Source organism: Kogia breviceps, chromosome 11 (genome assembly GCF_026419965.1).
Source record: "Kogia breviceps isolate mKogBre1 chromosome 11, mKogBre1 haplotype 1, whole genome shotgun sequence".
Taxonomy (NCBI): domain Eukaryota; kingdom Metazoa; phylum Chordata; class Mammalia; order Artiodactyla; family Physeteridae; genus Kogia; species Kogia breviceps.
In genome coordinates, this window is record NC_081320.1 from 15078651 (window position 1) to 15090858 (window position 12208).

Genomic DNA, 12208 nt, shown 5'->3' on the forward strand with positions numbered 1-12208 from the left:
AAAGCTTTTGCACAGCAAAGGAAACCATAAACAAAATGAAAAAACAACCTATGGAATAGGAGAAAATATTTTCAAATAATATCCAAAATATACAAACAGCCCATAAAGCTTAATACTGAAAAAAAAACACAACCAAATCAAAACATGGGCAGAAGACCTAAATAGACACTTCTCCAAAGAAGACATACAGATGACCAACAGGCATATGAAAAGATGCTCAACATCACTAATTATTAGAGAAATGCTTATCAAGACCACAATACTGTATCACCTCACACCAGCCAGAATGGCCATCATCAAAAAGCCTACAACTACATGAGTAGTTGTACTCATGGCTATGATTTATTACAGCAAAAGGGGAAAACAATTAAAATTAACAAAGGAAACACTGTATGGGACAAAGTCTGGGGGAAACCAGGAGCAAGTTTTCATGGGCACTCTTCCAGTGGAATCCATACATGTATGGGCTTATATCTGGACTCTCTATTGTGTTCCATCAGTCTATTTGTCTACCTTGACACCAATACTACAATGTCTTAATTATTGTAGTTCAATAATAAGTATTGAAATCAGGAGTGTTAGACTTTAAACTTTGTTCTTCTCTTTCAAAGTTGTTTTGGTTCTAAATCCTTTGCATTTTTCTATGAATTTTAGAATCAGCTTGTCAATTTCTATGAAAAAGGAGAAATACTGCTGGGACTTTGATTGGATTTGCATTAAATTTATAGATCAATTTGAGGAGCACTGATATTTTGAAAATATTAAGTCTTCCAAACTACAAACACTGTATCATTCTTCATTTAGAGCTTCTTTAATTTCTCTGTTATGTAGCATTCATTCTTCAGGCCTTGCACATTCTCATTATATTTACCCTCAATTCATATTTTTATTGCTTTTGTAAATAGTATTTTTACTTAATTTCTATTTCAAATTGCTCATACATAGACGTGCAATTAGTTTTTTTTTACTATCTTGTATTCTGTAACCTTGCTAACCTTATTATCAGTTCTAGTAACTTTTTCATAGCTTTCATTGGATTTTCCAAATAGATGATCATGTTCTTTGTGAATGAAAATTTTTACTTCTTCCTATCTTATCTGGATTCCTTTTATCTCTTTTCCTTACTTTACTGCAATGGCTACCACCTCTAATACATTGTTAAACAGAAATGCTGGGAGCAGACATCCTTATTTGTTCATAATTTTTCACCACGAAGTCTGAGGTTAGGTGTAGGTTGTTCATGGATGACCCTTACTCACTTGAGGAAGGTCTCTTCTACTCCTAATTTGCTGAATTTTATCAGGAATGGGTGGTGGATTTTGTCAAAGGATTTATCTACATCTATTGATATAATCATATGGGTTTTATTTTTCAGTGGGGTAATATGGTGAATTACAGTGATTGCTTTTTAAATGGCTAATTCCCTACATTCCTAAGATAAATCCCACTGGCAATGATGTATTACACAGTTGGGTTCAAATTCCCAAAATTTTGTTTAGTTTTTTTTTAATAACAATATTAACTACCATTTATTGAGCTTCTTCTATGTGACAAAACTTTAACACCCATTAATCTTTACAGCAAATGTGTTAGAAGAGTACTATTATTTGAATTTTACTTTATTTTTTATTGAGACATAATTGATATATAACATATTAGTTTGTGTACAACATATGTATATGTTGCAAAATGATCAAAATAAATCTAGTTAACATCCATCATCACACATAGTTACACTTTTTTTTCTTATAATAAGAATTTTTAAGGTATTCTCTCTTAGCAACCTTAAAATATTAAAGAGTATTATTAACTATAGTCACCATGCTGTACATTATATCCCCAGGACCTCATTTATTTTATAACTGGAAGTATGTACTTTTTGACCCCCTTCACTCATTTCATCCACCCCACCCCCTCAACCCATTGTCTGGCAAACACCTATCTGTTCTCTGATTCTATGAGTTCAGTTTTCATTTTATCCCACATGTAAGTGAGATCATACAGTATTCATCTTTCTCTGTCTGACTTATTTCACCTAGCATAATGCCTTCAAGGTCCACCCATGTTGTTGCAAATAGCAAGATTTCCTTCTTTTTATGGCTGAATAATATTTTATTGTGTATATATATACTGCATTTTCTTTATCTGTTTCTACACTGATGGACACATAGCTTGCTTCCATGTCTTGGGTATTGTAAATAATGCTGTAATGAATATGGGGTGCAATTATATGTATCTGTAACTATCTTTTTGAGCTAGTATTTTTATTTCCTTCAGATAAATGCCAAGAAGTATGACTGCTGGATCACATTTTTAATTTTTTCAGGAAACTTCATATTGTTTTCCATAGTGACTGCACCAATTTATATATATTCCTATAAACAGTACATAAGGATTCCCTTTTCTCAACAACCTTGCAAACGCTTCCTGTTTCTTGTCTTTTTGATAATAGCCTTTCTAACAGGTATGAGGTGATATCTCATTGTGGTTATGATTCACATTTCCCTGATGATCAGTGAGGTTGAGCACATTTTCATGAATCTGTTGGCCATCTGTATGTCTTCTTTGGAAAAACCTCTGTTCAGGTCCTCTGCCCATCTTTAAAATTTGATTGTTTTATGAGTTGTATGAGTTCCTTATATATTTTGGATTATAACCTCATATCCGATATATGATTTGCAAATAGTTTCTTCTAGAGGTTGCCTTTTCATTTTGTTGAAGGTTTACTTAGTTGTGCAGAAGCATTTTAGTTTTATGTAGTCCCACTTGTTTATTTTGCTTTTGTTACCTTTTCTTTTGTATTTTTAAATAAATTTAAAAATTTTTAATTGAAGTATAGTTAATTTACAATATTGTGTTAGTTTCAAGCATACATCACAGTGATTCAGTTATACATTGAGCATAGTTCTCTGTGCTATATGGTAGGCCCCTGTTGGTTATCTATTTTATATATAGTAGTGTGTACATGTTAATACCAACCTCTCAATTTATCCTTCCCACGACCCCACCCCCCTTTCCCCTTTGGTAACCATGAATTTGTTTTCTGTTAGTCTCTTTCTCTTTTGGAAATAAGTTTGTTTGTGTGTGTGTGTATATATATATATATATATATATATATATATATATATATATATTCCACGTATAAGGGATATCACATGATATTCATCTTTGGCTTAATTCACTTAGTGTGATAATCTCTAGGCCCATCCATGTTGCTGCAAATGGCATTATTTCATTCTTTTTAATGGCTGAGTAATATACCATTGTATATATGTGCCACATCGTCTTTATCCATTCATCTGTTGATGGACATTTAGGTTGCTTCCATGTCTTGGCTATTGTAAATAGTGCTGCAATGAACACTGGGATGCATGTATTTTTTCGAATTATGGTTTTCTCCAGATATATGCCCAGGAGTGTGGTTGCAGGATAATATGGTAGCTTTATTTTTAGTTTTTTAAGGAACCTCCATACTGTTTTCCACAGGAGCTGTACCAATTTACATTCCCAGCACCATTTATTGAAGAGTTTGTCTTTTCTCTATTGTATAGTCTTGCCTCCTTTGTTGTAGGTTAATTGACCATAGGTGTATGGGTTTAGTTCTGTGAAAAATGCCATTGGTAACTGGATAGGGATTGCATTGAATCTGTAGATTGCCTTGGGTAGTGTAGTCATTTTGACAATATTGATTCTTCCCAAGAACACGGTATATCTTTCCATCTGTTTATGTCATCTTTGATTTCTTTCATCAGCATCTTATAGTTTTCGGAGTACAGGTCTTTTGCTTCCTTAGGTAGGTTTATTCCTAGGTATTTTATTATTTTTGATGCGATGGTAAATGGGATTGTTTCCTTAATTTCTCTTTCTGATCTTTCATTGTTGTTATATATAAATGCAACAGATTTCTCTATATTAATTTTTGTTACCTTTGCTCTTGATGTCAAATCGAAAAAATCATTGCCAAGACTGACCTCAAGAAGCTTACCACCTATGTTTTCTTCTAGAAGTTTTATAGTTTCAGGTCTTATATTCCAATGTTTAATTCATTTTCAGTTAGCTTTTGTGTATGGTGTAAGTTAGTGGTCCAGTTTTGTTTCTTCATGTGACTGTTCAGTTTTCCCAATATCATTTATTGAAAAGACTGCCCTTTCTCCATTGTATATTCCTGGCTCCTTTGTCATAAATTAATTGACCATGTATGTATGGATTTATTTCCGGAATCTTTATTTTGTTTCATTGATCTATGTGTCTGTTTTATGCCAACACCATCCTGCTTTGATTACTATAGCTTTGCAATATAGTTTGAAATCAGGACACGTGATACCTCCCATTTTGTTCTTCTTTCTCAAAATTGCTTTGGCTATTAAAGATCTTTCATGGTTCCTTCTAAAGATTGCTTTGGCTATTTGGGATCTTTTGTGGTTTCATACAATTTTAGGGTTGTTTGTTCCATTCCTGTGAAAAATGTCATTGGAATCCTTAGAGAGATTTCATTTAATCTGTAGATTGTTTTGGATAGTATTGGCATTTTAGCAACATTAATTATTCCAATCCATGAGCACAGAATTTCTTTCCGTTTATGTCTTCTTTGATTTCATTTTTCAACCTCTTAGAGTTTTCAGTGTACAGGTATTTTCACCTCCTTTGTTATGTTTATTCCTAGGTATTTCCTGCTTTTTCATGCAATTATAAATGGGATTGTTTTCTTAATTTCTCTTTCTGATAGTTCATTGTTAGTGTATAGAAATGTAACAGATTTCTGTATTTTGACTTTGTTTTCTGCACATTTACTGTATGAGTTCTAATAGCTTTTTGGTGATCTCTTTGGGGTTCTCTATATGTAGTATCATGTCATTCACAAATAGCAACAGTTTTACTTCTTCCTTCCCAATTTAGATGCCTTTTATATCTTTTTCTTGTCTTTTATTTCTTTTTTCTTGTCTTATCTTAGTGCTGTGGGTAGGATTTTTTAATACTATGTTGAATGAAAGTGGTGAGAGTGGGCATTCTTGTCTTGTTCCTGATCTTAAAGGAAAAGCTTTCAGCTTCTCACTGTTGAGTATTATGTTAGTGATACACTAACATAACACTATGTTATATTTGGGTTTGTCATATATGGCCTTTATTATGTTGTTGTATGTCCCCTCTTAATTCACTTTGTTGAGAATTTTTATCATAAATAGATGTTGAATTTTATCAAAAGCTTTTTCTGCATCTATCAAGATGATCATATGATTTTTATCCTTTGTTTTGTCAAGGTGGTGTATCATGCTGATTGATTTGGGGCTATTGAACCATCCTTGCTTCCCTGGAACAAATCCCACTTGATCATGGTGTAAGCTCCTTTTAAGGTATTATTGAATTCTGTTTGCTAATATTTTGTTGAGGATTTCTGCATCTATGTTTGTCAGGGATATTGGCCTGCAATTTTCTTTTCTTGTGGTATCCTTGTCTAGTTTTGGCTTCAGGGTAATGCTGGCCTCATTAAATGAATTTGGAAGAGTTCCTTCCTCTTCTGTTTTCTGGAAGAGTTTGAGAAGGATTGATATTAATTCTTTAATGTTTGGTAAAATTCACTGGTGAAGCCATCTGGTCCTGGACTTTTGTTTGTTGGGAGGTTTTTGATGACTGATTCAATCTCCTTACTGTAATCAGTTTGTTCAAATTTTCTATTTCTTCATGATTCAATCTTGGTTCATTGTATGTTGCTAGGAATGTATCCATTTCTTTTAGGTTGTCCAATTTATTGGCACATATTTGTTCATAGCAGTCTCTTATGATCCTTTGTATTTTGTGGTATCAGTTGTAACGTCTAAAATTTCATTTCTGATTTTATTTGAGTCCTCTTTCTTTTTTTTCCTTGGTAAGTCTAGCTAAAGTTTTGTCTGTTTTATTTATCTTTTCAAAGAACTGGCTCTTAGTTTCATTGAATTTCATTGATCTTTTCTATTGTTCTTTCAGTGTCTGTCTCCTTTATTTCCACTCTGATCTTTGTTATTTCCTTTTTTTTCTATTCATTTTTGGCTTTGTTTGTTCTTCCATTTATAGTTCCTCGAGGTGTAAAGTTAGGTTGTTTATTTGAGGTATTTCTTGTTTCTTGATATAGGCATTTATCCCTATGAAATTCCCTCTTAGAACCACTTTTGCTGCATCCCATAAGTGTTGATATGTTGTATTTCCATTTTCATTTGTCTTAAAGTTTTTTTAAGTTTCTCTTTTGGTTTCTTCTTTGACCCAATTTTCTTTGACCAAATTTGTGAATTTTCCAATTTTCTTCTTGTAATTGATTCATACTACTGTGGTCGGAAAAGATGCTTGATATGATTTCAGTCTTCTTAAATTTATTAAGACTTGTTTTGTTGCCTAACGTATAATCCATCCTGGGGAATGTTCCATGTGCACTTGAGAAGAAAGTGTATTCTGTTGCTTTTGCATGGAATTTCTATACACGTCTCTTAAGTCCATTATGTCAAACTTGTCATTTAAGGGCAATGTTTTCTTATTGATTTTTTAGTCTGGATGATTTTTCCATTGATGAAAGAAGGATCTTAAAGTCCCCTAATAATATTGTATTGCTGTCCCTTGGTCCCTTTAGATCTGTATTTGCTTTATATATTTAGGTACCCCTATATTGGGTGCATAAATATTTACAAACGTTATATCCTCTTGTTGGATTGACCCATCTATCATTATATAATGATCTTGTCTCTTATTACAGTCTTTGTTTTAAAGTCTATTTTGTCTGATATATGTATAGCTACCCCAGCTTTCGTTTGGTTTTATTTGCATGGAATACCTTTTTCATCCCTTCACTTTCAATCTGTGTGTACCCTTACATCTCTAGTGAGTCTCCTGTAGGTAGCATGTAGATGTCTATAAGAGAGTTAAAATAGATGGGTTTATTTTTAAAAATCTAATCAGCTAGCCTGTGTCTTTTGATTGGAGAATTTTATCCATTTACATTTAAAGTAATTATTGATAGGTATGTACTTATTGCCATTTTGTTAATTATGTTCTGGCTATTTTATGATTCTTTTGCTCCTTTTTTCTTCTCGTTCTCTTCCTTTCAGATTTGATAATATTCTTCAGTAGTATGCTTAGATTATTTTCTCTTTATCTTCTGTGTATCTACTATAGGTTTTTGCTTTGTAGTTACCATGAGACTCAATTAAAAAAACTTATATTTGTAATGGTTTAAGTTGATAATAACTTAAATTTGAATGCATTCTAAAGCTCTCCATTTTCTCCCCCCTACACATTTTGTTTTTGATGTTATAATTTACATATTTTAATCTTGTGTATTCATAACAAATTATGTAAAAATATGTATTTTTGTATGTGTATTTATCCATTTATATAAAATTGAGCATGGAGAAAAGCAAGAAAGGATGTACATCAGATTGTTGTTAATGATAGATACTGTAGAAATGGGGGTCAGAGATTGGAGAATGGAAGGTAAGGAAAAATGTAAAAGAAGAAAAGTAGGAGAGGGAAAGAAAGAGGGAAGAGAGGGAGAGAGAGAGGAGAAGGAAGGTGGGGACGTGGGTATAGGAGGAGGAGAAAATAACAAAGAAGGGGAGGGGAGAAGAGGGGAAGGATGGCAATGATAAAAAGAACATACATAGTATTACTAACCCTGTCAGAACAAATCAAACTATGGGTACCTATACACATGAAATTAGTCTCTTGAATACTAAGCTACTCTCTCCATGTGGTAGAAATTGATGTTATTTTCACTTTATTCCTTAGTATTTTTAATATTGCAGAACTACTATATTCATGTATTTGTTATATTGTTCCAGTCACCTAGTACATAACAAAATGCTCCAAACTTAGTGACTTAAAATACAACAACAACATTTATTTTGGTTAAAAATCTACCACGTGGGCAGAGCTCAGTGAGGACAGCTTGCCTCTGCTCCACTTGACATCAGCTGAGGCAGCTCAAGGGCTGGGGACTGGAATCTCTGAAGGCTTGTCCATTCACAGTCTGGCAGGTGATAAAGGCTATAGTCTGGGACTCATTCAGATGACATCTCCTCAGGGAGACCTTTGTAGTCACCCAATCTAAAATAGCCTGCCGTTTGTCTTGACCACATTCCCTATATTATTTTCTAAACAGCACCTATCATTAGATGACATTCTTCAGTCTAATTATTTAGGATTACTAGAATGTCAACAGGAATTTTGTCTCCCTTGTTCACTGTTGTATCCCCAGAGCATGACTCAGAGCCTGGCATGTAGTAGGCATTGAATTCAATATACATAAATTTATCACACGGATGTCAAATGGAACTACTTTAATCATCAAGGGTTAATTATACACTTTTGCCACATGAAGGTAAACCCGTCAGAAAAAAACAAGTGTAAAAGGTTTAATACTAAGTCCATGGGAAAAAAAATAGTAGCGAGGCCCCCAAACTCCCCACAATGCATAGTGCAGGCACACTGCTCTCTGGAGAAGAGAGCAGCTGCAGGCAGTGCCATATGCACCATGCAAATGCAAGTTCAGTGTCAACAACATCTGTTACTTTGCATTTTCTGTTAATCTGAATTGCAGTTGGCTGTGTAGTTTTCTTTGCATTTAAGATGTTAATTTGTTTATTAAAATTTTGAATTAATCCCTAGGTTAACTGTTTTTAACATAAAGTAACATTAAAATAAAAATAACAAATCAGCACTATGGACCTTCAAGAATGTTTTTCTCCAGCATGAATTAGTACCTAAATTTGAGAAGCAGTGGAATAAGGGTTAATGTCCATAATATATATGTATATATATGTTTTTATTATTTATTTATTTGTAAATTCAAATATAGTTGATTTACAATATCATGTTAATTTCAGGTGTACAACACAGTAATTCAGTTACACATATATACATTATATAATATGTTTTTAAAAACCTCAGAAACTGATAGGAAAAAAGCAAACTATCTAATTTTAAAGTAGACAGTGGGGGCTTCCCTGGTGGCACAGTGGTTGGGAGTCCGCCTGCCGATGCAGGGGGCACGGGTTCGTGCCCGGTCCGGGAAGATCCCATGTGCCGTGGAGCGGCTGGGCCCGTGAGCCATGGCCATGGAGCCTGTGCTCCGCAACGGGGGAGGCCGCAGCGGTGAGAGGCCCGCATACGGCAAAAAAAAAATAAAAATAAAAATAAAAAAATAAAAAATAAAGTAGACAGTGGTTATGAACAGAATCCATGAAATAAGTTACATACATGCCAATGAATGAATGAAAATATAATTAACTTCATTAATAAGATGTAAGTCACAACAATGTGATGCCATTTTAACTTATCAGTCTAGCAAAAATAAGAGAACTGATAGCATCAGTTTTGGCAAAGATGTAGGTAAGCAGGACCTCTTATACATTGTAGTTGCAAAGGTAAACCTTTCAGCACAATTGGCCAATAGTTTTCAAAATTAAAATGTACATATTCTATGACCTACAAAATGCCACTTCTGAAAATCCATCTTTATCTGTACAAAGGCAAAGTCATTCAATGCAGCATTATCTGCAATAGCAAAATAATAACAACAAAATGAAAAGGAAATAACCAGAACTCCCTTTAGGAAAACAATTAATGGGTACTCTATTATGGCACATCCATGCAACAAAACACAGTGCAGCTGTTAGAAAAGATACCTCTGTATGCACAAATTGGAAAGACTTCCATATGTTTTAGTGAAATCAGTACTTTGAAGATCAGTATGTACTGTATAATCTTTCTTTAAAGCTATATGTTTATACACATACACATACATATATATATATATATATTTGAATAAATATATAAAACAGCCTGAAAGGCAACCACTAACAACAGGAGTTAACATCTGAAGGTCTGAGTGAGAACTTTCACTTTTTACTTTTTTATGCACTTTCACTGCTCTTTTACATGGATATATAATTATCCAAGGGCATAAATTGATTCTTAAAACTATTTTCAGACATGTACAAAATTTTTCAGGACACTAGGCATTTACTTTGAAAATAATAAAATTATGTAATTATATATATTACTCTTACTGAAGTTCCTAGTATTAAATGGTACCCTAGTACCTAAAAGAGCCTTACAGCCTACATAGTTAAGTATCCATATTGTACATAATGCTAGAGAAAATTTATCTGCTAGAAAACTTTGTTCACCACTGCATCCCACCACCTCAAACAGTATTTAGAGCTCAATAATTTTGAATAAATAAGTGTGTTTACAATTTCATAAATAAGTCTTAACTTCCAGGTTTTCATTCCTTCTTTGTTAATTAAGATTCTAGAAATTACTTCCATCCCCCAAAGCAATTTTGCAACATCCTCTGTAGCCAAAAGTGGCTAAAATGCTGGTTTTCAAACTTACCAGAGGCTCTAGTTTTATAGGCTGCTGTCGTTTTCTTGTCCTCTCCTGAGCTTCTGTAGTGTGCTTAAATGTCAGGAATTGTGTATCAGCTTCATTTTCTGTGGGTGTTACAAAACTCAGCCTTCCCTTTACTTTTATACTATTCAGTCTTGTATGCATAGGGTTTTCCATCAGCTCTCCAACACTTTTCAGGTCCAACTCATTGTCTGAGGCATGAAAAGCCATCTTCACTCCTGGAGAGGGGTTAGGGTCAATAAAAGAAAAATGAAAAGTAGAGCAAAAGGATTGGGGAAGTAGGGCTAAGCGGAGGGGCTTTAAGAACCATGGAGAGCTGAATTTGCTTATCCCCAAAGAAAACCTATCAAAGTTACCCCATTCTTCCCCAACTGAGGACCTAAACCAGAGGAATGAAAATTACGAACTATGCCTGGCCTTCTAGGAGCCCCGGAGCTGGGATGGGACCCAGGAATTTGCATTTCTAATAACTTCCTGGGTGATGCTGTTGCTGCCTCTGATTTGGGGACCACACTGGTCCAGATTTGGAAGGATGAAGAGAAATGCCATTATACTGAGATCGTTTCTCACACTTGAGTATGCAAAATATTTCCGGGGGTGGGGGTAGTGTTCAAAATGCAGGTAATTCTAATGCAGGTAATCTGAGATATATAGCCTAGGTACTCACAGAGAAACCAAATAAAGGGAAGAAAGAGTTGAAGGCTAAATCATAAAACAGCGCTTCTGGAGATTTTATGTGGATGAGAATCACTTGAAGAGCTTGTGAAAAGGCAGATTCTGATTCATAAGCAAGGTCCCAGAACACGAGAACAATAAGCCTTTTGTAGCGGTCTTGTACCCTCACCACCACTCACACTCCGGTCCCACCAGATGGGTGGAAATACTTTCCTTAAAAACAGTATTACAATACACGAGGTCTTGAACCAGGTGTCAGCAGGCCCAGGTTTTAGTCTAGATCAGCACTGGCCAACCAAAATATAATGCAAATCTCCTATGCAATTTAAAATTTTCAAGTAACCATATTCAAAAACAAAAGAAGAAATTAATTTAATAATGTTCTTTATTTAACATATACAAAATATTATTTCAACATGTAATCAATATAAAACTTATTAATATGATAGTTTATTTTTTGTTACTACGTCTTCAAAGTATTTCACCTTTAGGGCACATCTAGTTTCAAACTAGCCCCCTGTAGCTAGTGGTTACCATACTGACTAGCAGAGGTCCAGACTTGACCACTCCGTGTGTGATCTTGGACAAGTCTCTTGATAGCTCTGTTCCTCAGTTTCCAGCCCTCTAAATTGCTAGGTAGGTAGCAGGTATCACTAAAATGCCTTTCCATTGGCCTTCTCTGCCTCTCCGCCTCTGCGCCTTTCCTTATGTGCTTCAAAAGCATGATGAGTCTCCCGCCTAGAAGTCGGAGTTCAGCCCCAAAGCTCAATTCCTCAACACTCACCAAGTCAGACTAGATCAGCAGCCGCCTCAGAGGGTCTCCTGAGACAGAGAAAAAGCAGGTCTGGGATTAGAAAGTTGTCTCTAAACCGAGACTGTTTCCCGTTGCCTAGTAGCCACCAGGCCTCCACTGAGGCTCACTGCGCCTGTGCGCGATCTGTCGCCACGGCAACCTCTCAGCCAACTGCAGCTCGGCGTCCAGGACTGTGCCGGGCAGTCGAGCCAATGACTGTCTCTGGAAATTTCCTTACGTCACTGATTGGTGGAGAGCTCGCACGAGTCCTGACTACTTCTCCGCGCTGTGAAGTGTTCCCGGGCCAGGATGAAAGGCCAGGCAGCTGTAGGAGGTGGTTACTTATGTTTGTTCCTTCGCTTATCA

General features: G+C 35.0%; 1 protein-coding gene across 1 annotated transcript in view; it reads right to left on the minus strand.

The window, feature by feature from the left end:
- DNAH6 (dynein axonemal heavy chain 6) overlaps positions 1 to 11947 on the minus strand; it is a 297300-nt gene extending 285353 nt beyond the window's left edge. The window contains exons 1-2 of the mRNA XM_059078614.2: positions 11834 to 11947; positions 10360 to 10592 (exon numbers count right to left, since the gene is read on the minus strand). Of these exons, the coding sequence (XP_058934597.1) occupies positions 10360 to 10584 (225 nt within the window). The 5' untranslated portion in view covers positions 10585 to 10592; positions 11834 to 11947. The remainder of the gene's footprint in view (positions 1 to 10359; positions 10593 to 11833) is intronic.
- Positions 11948 to 12208: the final 261 nt, after the last annotated feature.